At 44.4% G+C, this 17,426-nt stretch overlaps 1 protein-coding gene across 1 annotated transcript in view; it reads left to right on the forward strand.

Annotated features, from left to right (window-relative positions):
- Positions 1 to 17,426, forward strand: part of LOC134614101 (disintegrin and metalloproteinase domain-containing protein 33-like) — a 121,071-nt gene that overhangs the window by 87,362 nt on the left and 16,283 nt on the right. The window contains exons 6-15 of the mRNA XM_063457541.1: positions 1,356 to 1,545; positions 2,386 to 2,451; positions 6,824 to 6,895; positions 8,721 to 8,881; positions 12,096 to 12,180; positions 12,797 to 12,939; positions 14,423 to 14,600; positions 14,968 to 15,057; positions 16,543 to 16,738; positions 16,890 to 16,998. Coding sequence (XP_063313611.1) covers positions 1,356 to 1,545; positions 2,386 to 2,451; positions 6,824 to 6,895; positions 8,721 to 8,881; positions 12,096 to 12,180; positions 12,797 to 12,939; positions 14,423 to 14,600; positions 14,968 to 15,057; positions 16,543 to 16,738; positions 16,890 to 16,998 — 1,290 coding nt within the window. The remainder of the gene's footprint in view (positions 1 to 1,355; positions 1,546 to 2,385; positions 2,452 to 6,823; positions 6,896 to 8,720; positions 8,882 to 12,095; positions 12,181 to 12,796; positions 12,940 to 14,422; positions 14,601 to 14,967; positions 15,058 to 16,542; positions 16,739 to 16,889; positions 16,999 to 17,426) is intronic.

The following is a 17,426-nucleotide window of genomic DNA, read 5'->3' on the forward strand; positions in this document are numbered from 1 at the left end:
CAGGGTCAAGAATGTACAATCAACTTACACCCTAAATGGTAGTGAATTAGGGATAACCACACACGAGAAGGATTTGGGAATTGTTATAGGCAACAAATTAGGCAGCAATATGCAATGTCAATCTGCAGTTGCAAAGGCCAGTAAGGTTTTGTCATGTATAAATAGGGGCATAAATTCTCGGGATGAATATATAATTTTGCCTCTTTATAAATTGCTGGTAAGACCACACCTTGAATATGTTGTGCAGTTTTGGGCACCTGTTCTAAAAAATGATATCATGGCACTAGAAAAAGAGCAAAGTCGAGCTACAAAATTTATAAAAGGAATGGAGCATTTTAGTTACGAAGAAAGGTTAAAAAATTTAAATCTCTTTAGTTTGGGAAAACGGCACCTCAGAGGCGATATGATAACATTATACAAATATATTTGGGGCCAATACAAACCATTATCAGGAAATCTATTCATAAACAGGGCTATACATAGGACACAAGATTATGTATTTAGGTTGGAAGAAAGGAGATTTCATCTAAGGCAAAGGAAAGGTTTTTTTTTTTCAGTAAGAGCAATAAGGATATGGAATTCTCTGCCTGAAGAGGTGGTTTTATCAGAGTCCATACAGATGTTTAAACTGCAATTGGATAAATACTAACATACATACAGGGATATAATTTCTAATTAGTGGGGTAATAGCTGATTGATCCAAGGAGACATCTGACTGCTATTTTGAGGTCAAGAAGGATTTTTTTCATAGTTTGTTGCAAAATTGGAAGCGCTTCAGACTGGTTTTTTTGCCTTCTTTTGGATCAAGAGCAAAAACATATGTGAGGAAGGCTGAACTTGATGGACGCAAGTCTCTTTTCAACTATGTAACTATATAACATTCAACAAAAACAATGACCAATAATTTCCCATTAATGCCCGTCCTTTCATGGGACTGACTCGATAATGCCACTCTGTAATCATGTTAGCTAAAATGCGTTCATATTGACATGGATTCACATTTTATGACCGAATCCACTCCGGAAGGAATCCAGACTTTCTATGGAGTATACTATCAGGGAAAGCACATGAAGACGGGCTTTATATTTACATGATTAGCAAAACACAGTCAGATAGACTAGAAAACATTGTTTACTCTTTTGCTTAATTACACATCCATTAACTGTGAAAGCTTATGGTTAAAGCATCAGAACAAAGTACAAGCACTCTAAACCCCTTGCAGTTACCCCTTAATGATGGATTGTCTCATTCCTGATGAAGCCCTTTGTCTCAATCATGTTACCAGCACATTAGACAGATGTGAAATTCTACATACAATAATCACTCATATCACCATGTTTCTCCCCTCTCCCCAGGGGTCTGATAGTTCTAAACCGCAATAACAGCTTCTACCTGGAACCCCTGGCAGTGCCAGGCCACAGAACCCACATGCTGTACCGCACAGAGCACTTGCCCCTGTCAGAAGGAAGCTGTGGCCATGGTAGCCACGTGGGACAAGCCACTGACCACTTGAACAGTTTTCTATCCCAGCCGAGTCATCACAGGGTAAGAAGCATTTCCTGTGTCTCTAGAACTCTCCATATTTACTAACAGCTCAGTCAATCACATGGCCACCCAACTAGGCTTATTTGTATTGTCCTTACTTACCCAGTAATAAGCTGACAAGCTGGTATCAGCACTCCTGGCTATGGTAAGCCAAACTTTAGGTCAAAGTAGCCAAACAGAGAACATATGTAACCCAGTGAAAGTTACAGCAATTCTAGACTAAAATCAGGGATTTTCCACAAATTATGCTATCTTGAGGTAAGATAGACTTTATTAATCAGATAACCCTAAATGTAAGGCATTGTAAGGGACGAGACTGCCACCTTGTGGATATTATGCAAAGTACACCTTAATGATACTTTGTAATGTACAATGTATTGTTTATATTTTTATATTTGGATAATTAGATTGTTCAATGACACATCATCTTTCTGTCCAGTAAAAAGTGGGTAACCTATGCTGAATATGATTTCCGCATTTTTGGGCACCAGTTTTAAAGAAGGATATTACAGAATTAGAATAAATGCAGAGATAGGTTACACAAATAAGTAACCAGATGGAAAACATGAGTTATGAAGAATGGCTAAAATAACTGCCTTTGTTTACCTTAAGTAATACGAGAGGATAGCACTGATAGTACTATAAATACAGGGTCAGTACACTATCTGCTAATGTGTTAATTAGCAATCATAGACAAGATAACAAACGCCATGTCTCCCATTGATGACTTACAGTAGAAGAAAAAGGGTTCATTACAGTAAGAACAATAACGATGGCCGTGCCCCCATCCCGGTATGAGTTCATAGAACCTTCTAATAATCATTGTTTTGTTGCTGGCAGATGAAGAGGAATGTGTGGGGAACCCAGAAGTTCATGGAGTTATTTATTGTTGCTGATCACAGCTTGGTGAGTGTGACACATTAAATCAATAAACAATTCATCACATGTTACTAGTTCTCCAGGCAGTCAATTCATTCTCACAGGTGATCGGCACACCCTCTGCATCTCTTAAAAATGTATCTCCCTCCATCTCCCACACACTCTCCCTTCATCTCCCACACTCTCTCCCTGAATCTCTCACACACTCTCCCTCCATCTCTCACACACTCCCCCTCCATCTCTCACACACTCCCCCTCCATCTCTCACACATTCCCCCTCCATCTCTCACACACCCCCCTCCATCTCCCACACACTCTCCCTCCATCTCTCACACACTCCCCCTCCATCTCTCACACACTCTCCCTCCATCTCCCACACACTCCCCCTCCATCTCTCACACACTCTCCCTCCATCTCCCACACACTCCCCCTCCATCTCCCACACACTCTCCCTCCATCTCACACACACTCACCCTCCATCTCCCACACACTCCCCCTCCATCTCACACACTGTCCCCCTCCATCTCCCACACACTCTCCCTCCATCTCTCACACACTCTCCCTCCATCTCTCACACACTCTCCCTCCATCTCCCACACACTCTCCCTCCATCTCACACACTCTCCCCCTCCATCTCCCGCACACTCCCCCTCCATCTCCCACACACTCTCCCTCCATCTCCCACACACTCTCCCTCCATCTCTCACACACTCTCCCTCCATCTCACACACTCTCCCCCTCCATCTCCCGCACACTCCCCCTCCATCTCCCACACACTCTCCCTCCATCTCTCACACACTCTCCCTCCATCTCACACACTCTCCCCCTCCATCTCCCGCACACTCCCCCTCCATCTCTCACACACTCTCCCTCCATCTCCCACACACTCTCCCTCCATCTCTCACACACTCTCCCTCCATCTCCCACACACTCTCCCTCCATCTCCCACACACTCTCCCTCCATCTCCCACACACTCCCCCTCCATCTCCCACACACTCTCCCTCCATCTCACACACTCTCCCCCTCCATCTCTCACACACTCTCCCTCCATCTCCCACACACTCTCCCTCCATCTCTCACACACTCTCCCTCCATCTCCCACACACTCTCCCTCCATCTCCCACACACTCCCCCTCCATCTCTCACACACTCTCCCTCCATTTCCAACACACTTCCTCCATCTCCCACACACTCTCCCTCCATCTCTCACACACTCTCCCTCCATCTCCCACACACTCTCCCTCCATCTCCCACACACTCTCCCTCCATCTCTCACACACTCTCCCTCCATCTCCCACACACTCTCCCTCCATCTCCCACACACTCCCCCTCCATCTCCCACACACTCTCCCTCCATCTCACACACTCTCCCCCTCCATCTCTCACACACTCTCCCTCCATCTCCCACACACTCTCCCTCCATCTCTCACACACTCTCCCTCCATCTCCCACACACTCTCCCTCCATCTCCCACACACTCTCCCTCCATCTCCCACACACTCTCCCTCCATCTCCCACACACTCCCCCTCCATCTCTCACACACTCTCCCTCCATTTCCAACACACTTCCTCCATCTCCCACACACTCTCCCTCCATCTCTCACACACTCTCCCTCCATCTCCCACACACTCTCCCTCTTTCTCCCACACACTCTCCCTCCATCTCCCACACACTCCCCCTCCATCTCTTACACACTCTCCCTCCATTTCCAACACACTTCCTCCATCTCCCACACACTCTCCCTCCATCTCTCACACACTCTCCCTCCATCTCCCACACACTCTCCCTCCATCTCCCACACACTCTCCCTCCATCTCCCACACACTCTCCCTCCATCTCCCACACACTCTCCCTCCATCTCCCACACACTCTCCCTCCATCTCTCACACACTCTCCCTCCATCTCTCACACACTCTCCCTCCATCTCTCACACACTCTCCCTCCATCTCCCACACACTCCCCCTCCATCTCTCACACACTCTCCCTCCATCTCTCACGCACTCTCCCTCCATCTCTCACGCACTCTCCCTCCATCTCCCACACACTCTCCCCCTCTATCTCTCACACACTCTCCCTCCATCTCCCACACACTCTCCCTCCATCTCCCACACACTCTCCCTCCATCTCCCACACACTCTCCCTCCATCTCCCACACATCTGCCAAACCACGAAAGCGCTGACATAGTGAACATACACTGTAAACGAATATAAACAGTGTGCATCTGATACATAGTAACGTCTTGCAGGAGGCTTTTACTTGTTAGTTAGCTAGTATAGCAGTTTATTTATGAGATAGGTGCCCTAAAGGGATATTAGAACAATTTATGAGAAACTGCAGCTCTGTACACACTAACACTAGTCAGTTTTCTCCGTTTGGGAGCGAAGTTAGCTTTACTTTGTAATCTCATTCATCATGTTGACTAGGTGTTTGGAAGCTAAATTAGCAGCCTATTATATTGATTAGCTTTACTTTGCAATCTCATTAATAACTCTGACTAGCTCTAACATATTCTCCAGCCTTGTCTGTAAATTAGGCAATGTTCTGGAGTAAATAGACAGACCGTACAACGAATATTTATCTTGTTTAGCATTATTTCACTTGACAGGCACTTTAACATGTATATTGCTTAATTGTTTTTGACCGACTAGCATAGCTGCCGTCACTTGACATGGTGATTATTTTGGCTAACTATTATTTGTGATTATGCTAATTTATATGTATCTATGCTGCTCAAGTTGTTACCGTGAGTGTATACTTTACTGCAACATTTATTAGCTACTTCACTGTTACATTCTTGAGCTATCTAGTCCAGCCATATTTCTTTAGCTAAACATACACATTCTCCTCTACTCTGTCTATAGTGACATTTTTATTTATGTTAATCAGTTTAATAATTTTTAAGTTTCACACATTATCTCTTCTATAATCCTTCATCTTGTATTTAGGCATTTACATTTACATTTACATTTGTTTCATGATTAAAAGTTATGTTTTAACTACCCCCATTTAGGACAGACTCTCCCTATTCTGTCTCTTGCCCCTCTCTCCTCATTCTGTCTCTCACCCCTCTCTCCTCATTCTGTCTCTCACCTTTCTCTCCTCATTCTGCCTCTCACCCCTCTCTCCTCATTCTCTCTCTCACCTCTTTCTCTTCATTCTGTCTCTCACCCCTCTCTCCTCATTCTGTCTCTCACCCCTCTCTCCTCATTCTGTCACTCACCCCTCTCTCCTCATTCTGTCTCTCACCCTTCTCTCTCCTCCTTCTGTCTCTCACCCCTCTCTCCTCATTCTCTCTCTCACCTCTCTCTCCTCATTCTGTCTCTCACCCCTCTCTCCTCATTCTGTCTCTCATCCCTCTCTCCTCATTCTGTCACTCACCCCTCTCTCCTCATTCTGTCTCTCACCCTTCTCTCTCCTCCTTCTGTCTCTCACCCCTCTCTCCTCATTCTCTCTCTCCCCTCTCTCCTCATTCTGTCTCTCACCCCTCTCTCCTCATTCTGTCTCTCACCCCTCTCTCCTCATTCTGTCTCTCACCCCTCTCTCCTCATTCTGTCTCTCACCCCTCTCTCCTCATTCTGTCTCTTACCTCTCTCTCCTCATTCTGTCTCTCACTCCTCTCTCCTCATTCTCTCTCCCCTCTCTCCTCATTCTCTCTCTCCCCTCTCTCCTCATTCTGTTACTCACCCCTCTCTCCTCAATCTGTCTCTCACCCCTCTCTCTTCATTCTGTCTCTCACCCTTCTCTCCCCATTCTGTCTCTCACCCCTCTCTCCTCATTTATTCTTTCACTTCTCTCTCCCTATTCATTCTGTCACATCACTCTACTCATTCTGTATCTTACCTCTTTCTTACTTGAATGTAAACAAATGAACTGAGATGGTTTTCCTTGCTACATTTAGCATTTATATTGTTTATTAAGATTAGATTAGATTGGTTATTAAGATTGCATTAGTTCATTATTTTCTTCATTCAGTGAAAACACTGTTGAGAATACTTAGTTAGTGGGACTTAATGAGAATACTTAGTGAGTGGGACTTAATGAGAATACTTAGTTAGTGGGACTTAATGAGAATACTTAGTGAGTGGGACTTAATGAGAATACTTAGTGAGTGGGACTTAATGAGAATACTTAGTGAGTGGGACTTAATGAGAATACTTAGTGAGTGGGACTTAATGAGAATACTTAGTGAGTGGGACTTAATGAGAATAATTAGTGAGTGGGACTTAATGAGAATACTTAAGTAAGCAGTAAGCAGGACCAATTGCACATTGTTACTCTGCTCGGGATACACAATGAGTAGTGAGGCAAATTGCCCCTCTGTATGAAGATACACAATTAATACAAGCGTTACTTTCCCAAAGTACCTAATTTCTAACCAGGCTTCCCTGTCTGACAGTACCGTCGCCAAAACATGAATCTTGGACTTACAAAACAGCGTATACTCGAAATTGCTAATTTTGTGGACAAAGTGAGTATGGAAACAACATGTGTTTTCTTGTGGATAGATTGTGGGTCTCTGTGTGGGTGTGAAAGATGGACTATAGGTAATTATGTAAAGTAGATGTTTGTGTGGAAGATGAGTTAGTGGGGTCTTTGTGAGTGGCATGAGTTGATTGGGAGCTGGGATGGTGATAGGTTGATGGAGAGCTGGGATGGTGATGGGTTGATGGGGAGCTGTGTGAGGGGGATGGGTTGATGAGGAGCTGTGTGAGGGGGATGGGTTGAAGCGGAGCTGTGTGTAAGGGGGATGGGTGGATGGGGAGCTGTGTGAGGGAATTGGGTTGATGAGGAGCTGTGTGTGAGGGGGATGGGTTGATGGTGAGCTGTGTGTGAGGGGGATGGGTTGAAGCGGAGCTGTGTGTAAGGGGGATGGGTGGGTGGGGAGCTGTGTGAGGGGGATGGGTTGATGGTGAGCTGTGTGTGAGGGGGATGGGTTGAAGCGGAGCTGTGTGTAAGGGGGATGGGTGGATGGGGAGCTGTGTGAGGGGATTGGGTTGATGAGGAGCTGTGTGTGAGGGGGATGGGTTGAAGCGGAGCTGTGTGTAAGGGGGATGGGTGGATGGGGAGCTGTGTGAGGGAATTGGGTTGATGAGGAGCTCTGTGTAAGGGGGATGGGTGGATGGGGAGCTGTGTGAGGGGATTGGGTTGATGAGGAGCTGTGTGTGAGGGGGATGGGTTGATGGTGAGCTGTGTGTGAGGGTGGATGGGTGGATGGATAGAATTGTGTATGGGATGGGTGGAAGGATGATTAGAATTGTGTAAGGGATGGGTGGAAGGATGGGTATAATTGTGTAAGGGATGGGTATAATTGTGTAAGGGATGAGTGGAAGGATGGGTAGAATTGTGTAAGGAATGGGTGGAAGGATCTGTGTAATTATGTAAGAGATGGGTGGAAGGATGGGCATAATTGTGTAAGGGATGGGTGGATAGGTGGAATTGTGTAAGGGATGGGTGGAAGGATGGGTAGAATTATGTAAGGGATTGGTGGATGGGTAGAATTGTGTAAGGGATGGGTGGATGAGTGGAATTGTGTAAGAGATGGGTGGACTTGTGTAAGGGATGAGTGGAAGGATGGGTGGAATTGTGTAAGGGATGGGTGGAAGGATGGGTGGAATTGTGTATGGGATGGGTGAAATTGTGTAAGGGATGGGTAAATTTGTGTAACGGATGGGTGGAATTATGTAAGAGATGGGTAAAAGGATGGGTAGAATTATGTAAGGGATGAGTGGAAAGATTGGTAGAATTGTGTAAGGGATAGGTGGAATTGTGTAAGGGATGGGTGTAAGGATGGGTGGATGGGTGGAATTGTGTAAGGGATGGGTGGATGGGTGGAATTATGTAAGGGATGGGTGGACTTGTGTAAGGGATGGGTGGAAGGATGGGTGGATTTGTGTAAGGGATGGGTGGAAGGATGGGTAGATTTGTGTAAGGGATGGGTGGAAGGATAGGTGGAATTGTGTAAGAGATGGGTGGACTTGTGTAAGGGATGGGTGGAAGGATGGGTGGATTTGTGTAAGGGATGGGTGGAAGGATGGGTAGATTTGTGTAAGGGATGGGTGGAAGGATAGGTGGAATTGTGTAAGAGATGGGTGGACTTGTGTAAGGGATGGGTGGAAGGATGGGTGGAATTGTGTAAGGGATGGGTAGATTTGTGTAAGGGATGGGTGGAAGGATAGGTGGAATTGTGTGTGGAATGTCTTGATAGGATGTTATAGGTGTAAGCATATGTTAGAGATGGTCTGTTATTTACTCCCGATTTTGTATAATTAACTCCAGATGTGCTTTCCATTCAGTTTTACATGTCAGTTAACATAAAGGTAGCTCTGATTGGCCTTGAAGTCTGGACAGAGAGGGACCAATGTGAGGTGACAGACGATGCTAATTACACTCTGCGCTCCTTCCTGTTGTGGAAACAGAAATCTAAGAAGAAACATGATAATGCTCAGCTTCTGACGTGAGTGTCTTTTCGTTACACAGCTGGAATAAACTGTGAAGGGAACTCTTTTCAAAAGAAAATGATACCTAAACTGTTTGCTCTGGTAGAGCCAATATCTCGCCTAATCCCTGTGAAGGACACTAGTACTTAAAACATTTGGTATTTAACGTTAATAGAAACATAGAAACATAGAATGTGACGGCAGATAAGAACCATTCGGCCCATCTAGTCTGCCTAATTTTCTAAATACTTTTATTAGTCCCTGGCCTTATCTTATAGCTAGGATAGCCTTATGCCTATCCCACGCATGCTTAAACTCCTTTACTGTGTTAACCTCTACCACTTCAGCTGGAAGGCTATTCCATGCATCCAGTACCCTCTCAGTAAAGTAATACTTCCTGATATTATTTTTAAACCTCTGTCCCTCTAATTTAAGATCATGTCCTCTTGTTGTGGTAGTTTTTCTTCTTTTAAATATAGTCTCCTCCTTTACTGTGTTGATTCCCTTTATGTATTTAAATGTTTCTATCATATCCCCCCTGTCTCGTCTTTCCTCCAAGCTATACATGTTAAGATCCTTTAACCTTTCCTGGTAAGTTTTATCCTGCAATCCATGAACCAGTTTAGTAGCCCTTCTTTGAACTCTCTCTAAAGTATCAATATCCTTCTGAAGATAGGGTCTCCAGTACTGCGTACAGTACTCCAAGTGAGGTCTCACCAGTGTTCTGTACAATGGCATGAGCACTTCCCTCTTTCTACTGCTAATACCTCTCCCTATACAACCAAGCATTCTGCTAGCATTTCCTGCTGCTCTATTACATTGTCTGCCTACCTTTAAGTCATCAGAAATAATCACCCCTAAATCCCTTTCCTCAGATGTTGAGGTTAGGATTCTATCAAATATTCTGTAGTCTGCCCTTGGGTTTTTACGTCCAAGATGCATTATCTTTTTCTAGTTTACCTAAATCATTTGCCATTTGGCTTATCCCTCCTGGAACATCAACCCTGTTACATATCTTAGTATCATCAGCAAAAATACATACCTTACCATCAAGACCTTCTGCAATACCACTAATACAAATATTAATGAGAATGGGTCCAAGTATAGATCCCAGAGGTACCCCACTGGTGACAAGCCCAAGCTTCGAAAATACTCCATTGACTACAACCCTCTGTTGCCTGTCACTCAGCCACTGCCTTACCCATTCAACAATATTGGAATCCAAACTTAAAGATTGCAGTGTATTGATAAGCCTCCTATGTGCAACAGTGTCAAAAGCCTTACTGAAATCTAGGTAAGCAATGTCTACTGCACCACCCTGATCTATAATTTTAGATACCCAATCAAAAAAAATCCATAAGATTAGTTTGGCATGATCTCCCTGAAGTAAACCCATGTTGTCTCTGATCTTGAAATCCATGTGTTTTTAGATGTTCAACAATCCTATCCTTTAACATGGTTTCCATCACTTTCCCCACTACTGAAGTAAGGCTTACTGGCCTATAGTTGCCAGACTCCTCCCTATTACCTTTCTTGTGAATGGGCACAACATTCGCTAACTTCCAATCTTCTGGGACTACTCCTGTTATCAATGATTGGTTAAATAAATCTGTTAATGGTTTTGCTAGTACACCACTAAGCTCTTTTAATAGCTTTGGGTGTGTTCCATCAGGTCCCATTGACTTATTTGTCTTTACTTTTGACAGTTGAAATAGAACCTCTTCCTCTGTAAACTCACGTGTAATAAATAACTAATTTATCCTTTTTCTTAACTGAGGTCCCTTTCCCTCATTTTTATCTGTAAATACCGAATGTTGACGTTAATGACCTGATATTGAAAGGATGTGTATGTAAACAGATATTTGAGATAGTGAGAATTGTATTGATTGGTCACTGATTGCCAGTGCCGTGGTTGGGGCTAGGTCGGGGACAGGTAGGACTGCTGTCTAGGGATAACATTTACAGTGAATGTATCTGTAGCTGTTTCTGAGTTTTGATTGGACCTACTATATTCCTAAACAGCTTACAAACATATTGAACCTAGAGTGCTGTATTAAATAAAATGTGGGTGGGATAACACTTGACACAATGTGGGGTAAGGTGTACAATGGCATGCCCACTCTCCTTGTATATTTAAAGGAACACTATAGTCACCTAAATTACTTTAGCTAAATAAAGCAGTTTTAGTGTATAGATCATTCCCCTGCAATTTCACTGCTCAATTCACTGTCATTTAGGAATTAAATCACTTTGTTTTTGTTTATGCAGCCCTAGCCACACCTCCCCTGGCTATGATTGACAGAGTCTGCATGAAAAAAAAAAAACTGGTTTCACTTTCAAACAGATGTAATTTACCTTAAATAATTGTATCTCAATCTCTAAATTGAACTTTAATCACATACAGGAGGCTCTTGCAGGGTCTAGCAAGCTATTCACGTAGCAGGGGATAAGAAAATCTTAATTAAACAGAACTTGCAATAAAGAAAGCCTAAATAGGGCTCTCTTTACAGGAAGTGTTTATGGAAGGCTGTGCAAGTCACATGCAGGGAGGTGTGACTAGGGTTCATAAACAAAGGGATTTAACTCCTAAATGGCAGAGGATTGAGCAGTGAGGCTGCAGGGGCATGTTCTATACACCAAAACTGCTTCAGTAAGCTAAAGTTGTTCAGGTGACTATAGTGTCCCTTTAATAAATAGCCCCTAGCACCCACCAACGGGTGAGGGCTGGGGTGGAGATATAAATACCACACTTTGCAATCTTTAAGCCAACCAATCAAAATGCTCTGACAGGCAGCTCTCACTTTCAAAATACATTTATCGATAATTATTTATCAAGCAGCCAACCCTTTTATCGGGTTTGACTGCTTGAAAATGTGTCCTTCGTTAAATCAAGCTTTATTCGATAAATAAATCGTCTGAAAAAAGTCAATATTTATCGATTATTTGCGGACGATTGAATTAAATCAACGTCATAATCGGCACAGATCAGTCTCCCATTTTCTGTCCAATGGCACAATTTACTCTTGTCTTCCATTAGCTCAGATCATCTCCCTGCATTCTACAATGGCAGAAATCACTTTTTTGCTCCCCCTAATATCCCAAAGGGTCGGAGGATTTAATAATGACCAAAAAAACTTCCCATCATTACCATCCACTGTATAATTCCATGGTTTCATGGTACGTGTGTGTCCACTTACCTATTCATACTGTACCTTTTTCTTTCATTCTTAGTGGCATTAAATTCAGAGGGACAACCATTGGGATGGCACCACTGGAAGGAATGTGCACGCCCGAAAATTCTGGGGGTGTCAGCATGGTAAGTGTTACATATTAGGCAGCCCTGTATTATTTGGTATGGATTTCCCCTAGAATGTAAGCTGGTTTGAGCAGAGCCCTCAACATCATCTGTTCCTGTGCGTTCAGCTTGTCTTGTTACAAATACTTGTCTGTTAGCCCACCTATTGTACAGCGCTGCTGAATCTGTTGGCATTTTATAAATAATAATAATGGATAACTGTAAACCGTGCTATATGAACTAATAATCAGTTTGCTTGAGTCAGATTTGAAACTTAGTTATGATAATTATGTTCATAAAGTATAGTTCATCATTGTGGGCTATGCTGATATTACAGGGACAGCAGGATGATCAATGAACCGGTGTTTAGTGCATGGCTAGGTAACGTTTGGCATTCCAGATGCTGTGAAATACATCGCCCATGCTCTTACAGCCATAATGCTGGCAAAGAATCAGGGGAGTTGTAGTCCACAACACTTGGAGTGTCAAAGGTTAACTAGTCTAGTGTGAGCTATGCTGATATTACAGTAATAGCAGGATATCCAGAGGAGCAGTGTGAGATGGGTTGATGTTACAATAGTGGCAGGTTATCCAGTGATGATAATAATAATAATACAGCTGTTTTATGACATTCTAGGACCACGCAGATGTTGCAGTTGGAGCTGCGGCTACGATGGCTCATGAAATTGGTCACAATTTCGGAATGAGCCATGACAATGAAGGCTGCTGTGTGGAGGCCACACCAGAGCAAGGAGGATGCATCATGGCGGCAGCTACTGGGTGAGTATTAAAATACAATGTGGTTCTCATATGTGAGATAGAATTTCTAGATGACTAGGTATATCAGATTTGTGGTTGATCATGTGTGTGACAGGCACTGGGTGATCAGGTGTGTGACAGCTACTGGGCGCCTGGTGTGTGACAGCCATTGGGTATCACTGGGTGATAATAGGCACTGGCTGTTCCAGTGTGTGACAGTCACTGGGTGATCAGGTGCGCGACAGTCACTGGGTGATCAGGTGTGTGACAGGCACTGAGTGATCAGGTGTGTAACAGTCACTGGGTGATCAGGTGTGTGACAGTCACTGGGTGATCAGGTGCGCGACAGTCACTGGGTGATCAGGTGTGTGACAGGCACTGAGTGATCAGGTGTGTGACAGGCACTGAGTGATCAGGTGTGTGACAGTCACTGGGTGATCAGGTGTGTGACAGCCACTGGGTGATCAGGTGCGTGACAGCCACTGGGTGATCAGGTGCGTGACAGCCACTGGGTGATCAGGTGTGTGACAGCCACTGGGTAACCAGGTGTGTGACAGTCACTGGGTGATCAGGTGCGTGACAGGCACTGGGTGATCAGGTGTGTGACAGGCACTGGTTGATCAGGTGCGTGACAGGCACTGGGTGATCAGGTGTGTGACAGGCACTGGGTGATCAGGTGCGTGACAGGCACTGAGTGATCAGGTGCGTGACAGGCACTGAGTGATCAGGTGCGTGACAGGCACTGGGTGATCAGGTGCGTGACAGGCACTGGGTGATCAGGTGTGTGACAGTCACTGGTTGATCAGGTGCGTGACAGGCACTGGGTGATCAGGTGCGTGACAGGCACTGAGTGATCAGGTGTGTGACAGTCACTGGTTGATCAGGTGCGTGACAGGCACTGAGTGATCAGGTGCGTGACAGGCACTGAGTGATCAGGTGTGTGACAGTCACTGGGTGATCAGGTGCGTGACAGGCACTGGGTGATCAGGTGCGTGACAGGCACTGAGTGATCAGGTGCGTGACAGGCACTGGTTGATCAGGTGCGTCACAGTCACTGAGTGATCAGGTGCGTGACAGGCACTGGGTGATCAGCTGTGTGACAGCCATACAGGGGGCAGTTGTATCAGAGAACTCCTGAGCGATTGAATGTGTTATGTGTCTGATAGATGAGGTGTGAGAGAGTCACTGTCAGGTTTATTCACTACATTAGCTGCAATTAGCCGCTGACCAGGACATTGCAAAAAATAGGACTGAATAACTAAATTATAAAAATAGCAGAACTAGATTTTTTTGTTTTCCAAATTTGGTTTAAAAATTACAATTTTCCTTTCAATTCCCAACTGTTGTCAGTTCAGAGTTTAACCCTCTAGTTGCTGCAGGTTCACAGTTTGGCGTGGTTGAATCAATGAGTAAACCTACTTCTTATATAGAGTGCCCATTGTACAGCGCTGTGGAATAAGCTGGTGCTTTTTAATAGGTGACTTCTTCTCTCTGACTCACACAGCCACCCATTCCCCCGCAAGTTCAGCTCATGCAGTCAGCATCAACTTCGGAGCTATTTACAAAAGGGTGGTGGGATGTGCCTCTTCAACATGCCAAATACTAAAGACCTAGTTGCAGGGAAGAAGTGCGGGAATGGGTTCCTGGAGGAGGGCGAGGAGTGTGACTGTGGAGAACCAGAGGTAAGTGTACAGGGTACGTAGAGTGACTTAGTTGCATGCAGGGCTCTAAGAATCTTCTGTAAGATGTGATAGACAATCAGGAGTTGGGAATAGAGCAGTTGGGCAAAATGTTAAATTTGATTCTGGCAAAGCATCATGGGAGTTGTAGATCTTCAGAAATGTCTGTGTATATTTTGGCCACCTCTGGGTTAAAGCCTGGAGCATATTAATTGTTCTATGTATAGATGGTGTGCCCTCTCACACTCCTCAGATTTAATATTGGATTCTCACCATGTTGAGTGGTACCCATTATTGGTGGGTTGGATGCCGATGTGGGCATTAATCATTGTGGAGATGGTAACTGATACACTATCTCAACTTCTTCTAGGAGTGTACCAATCCCTGCTGTCATGCTAATAACTGCACTTTAAAAGCTGGAGCCCAGTGTGCGCATGGAGACTGCTGCCAGAATTGTAAGGTAGGTGACCCATGTCTGCCAACTAGTTCCTTAATGTCCCAAGGTAAGTTAAAGTTAAGTATGACTTAAGCTGTCATAGACACTTCAGCAACCCATCTTTACTTGAGGAATAGATAAAAATTGCACAATGTACATAAAATAAGCACAAAACTCCTTAGATCACCTGCCATGGGTGCAACCACAGATTGAACTTCGCAATGGTCCAGTGATATCCAAATACAATATAAGTAAATAATGCTGTTAAGGGGATCTTTTAATTCCATCAAGAAGTAAACAGTTAGTCATAGACCCGTGTCAAGCAATGGACTTGGCAAGAGTGAATTAAGTAACTTTACACATCTTGAAAGTACGGGAAATTGCTGAATTCACAGTGGCAATGGCATTGTTTGACGGTTTCGGAGATACCACGTCTTAGATGGAAAAACCAATGGAAGACGCTTTACCAAGAAAGTGGTAGAAATTGTACAATGAAGAAACCACTATTCAAGCAGATCTTAGCAGCCAAGGAGAATGCTTGGCAAGCAGGTCATAGCTGCCTGGTGATCAGATACAGGGTGCCAAGGAAGCCCTGCTGCTGGCAGTTTTAATTATTAAGGAAAATTTAAGAGAATTCAAACTGACACAATAGCCTTGGTAGGCAGCTTGTTGGATGTTATTTTTGTGCTTATGTTTTAACCCTCTCAGGGTCATAGGAAATGAAACAAAGGGCTAATCCTAGACCAGGGGTAGGCAACCTATGGAACATGTGCCATGCACGGCACTTGAGGTGCCTTTGCACGAAACTGAAGGCTGCTAGAGCCAAACAGCATCAGATATCTGGTAATACAAAAAGGTGGTGAAGGGCAATCCTCAATTAAAGCATTGCAGCACATAGAGGAAGTGATCTCGTATCACTTTATTCCAGCACTTTGTGAATGGGAAGCCACACAGGAGTAGAGCAACCTGCAACTGCTGCTGCAGCTCCTGTCCTTGACCTGTACCTGGCCAGCCTGGAACCCAGGGAAGCCATCCACACTGCTAGATATACACTGAAATGCAGAATAACCCTCCCTTCATACAAATAATACGAACAGTCCACACACAAACACAACACACAATCCGCACAAACTCAACACCACTGACAGTCCGCATACATGCACACAACCCCACATGCAGCCTCTCACATGCAATACCCCAAACAGCCCCTCACATACACACACTACCAAACACACTATGTGACATATCCATCCACACACACAATTCTACAAGCAGCCCCCATGCACAGCCCACATTCATAGGTATCATACACGATGCCACAAACTACTCATGAACATATACAATATACAAAGCAACTACAGTATAAATAACACAAGCAGAATACGGCAACATGCCTCAATTAAAAAAAAAAAAAAAATTAAAAGGCCGGCACAGTGCTGATAAAAGGTTGCCTCCCCTGTCCTAGACTATTAAAGTTGTTTATAACAGAAACTGTCTTTTCAATAACAGCTAAAGGTGGCAGGAACCCTGTGCCGTGAGGTTTCTGGATCATGTGACCTGCCTGAATTCTGCAAGGGAGATGCCCCCTACTGCCCGCCTAATGTCTACATGCTGGATGGGTCTCCCTGTGCTTACGGGGAAGCGTATTGTTTTAATGGAATGTGTCTGACCCACCAACAGCAGTGTGTGGATCTCTGGGGATCAGGTATGTACCTTGTTACCAAGTAACAGGTTCAGGTTCAACAGAGTGTAGAATATTTCTACCTAAGATGTGGGCTTTCCTACATGATAAATAAATTATCTTTTTATTGCTCACTGTTCTATAACCATGTTGATACCACTCGACCTCCCTACAGGTGCATGGACAGCCCCCGACAACTGCTTCATAGCAGTGAACAAGGCAGGTGACAAATACGGAAACTGTGGCAGAAAACGACAAGGGCATTACGTGGCGTGCAAGACTGAGTGAGTAAGATATTCTTCACCTTGAACCCTAGAACACCTCAGCCACAAGGCCTGCGTGGCCCAACTTCTGTTAAATCTATCACATTGCAATTTAACAATCAGAAATGGTATAGAGCATGTATACCAGCCAATAATCCCTGCCCACCTCCTGTGGTAGAGAGCAGGCTGCGGAGATGGACAGCCTCCATGCATGGTTGCTTTAAGGGTTAGGATGTCACCCTCTGATAGTAAAGAGATCCTAACCCTTAAAGCAACCGTGCATGGAGCACTTCTGAAGACCAGTTTCTTTCTGCACCTGGAAATCTTCCTTGGGGACAGATTTTAAAATACGTGACAGGTCCCTGGGAACCATATTTGCTTAGAGCAATGGGCATGGGCTAAAAGTAATGTAAGATTTTTGAAGGAGACCGCAGGACTTAATTAAAGTC

Source organism: Pelobates fuscus, chromosome 6, assembly GCF_036172605.1.
Source record: "Pelobates fuscus isolate aPelFus1 chromosome 6, aPelFus1.pri, whole genome shotgun sequence".
NCBI classification, from domain to species: Eukaryota; Metazoa; Chordata; class Amphibia; order Anura; family Pelobatidae; genus Pelobates; species Pelobates fuscus.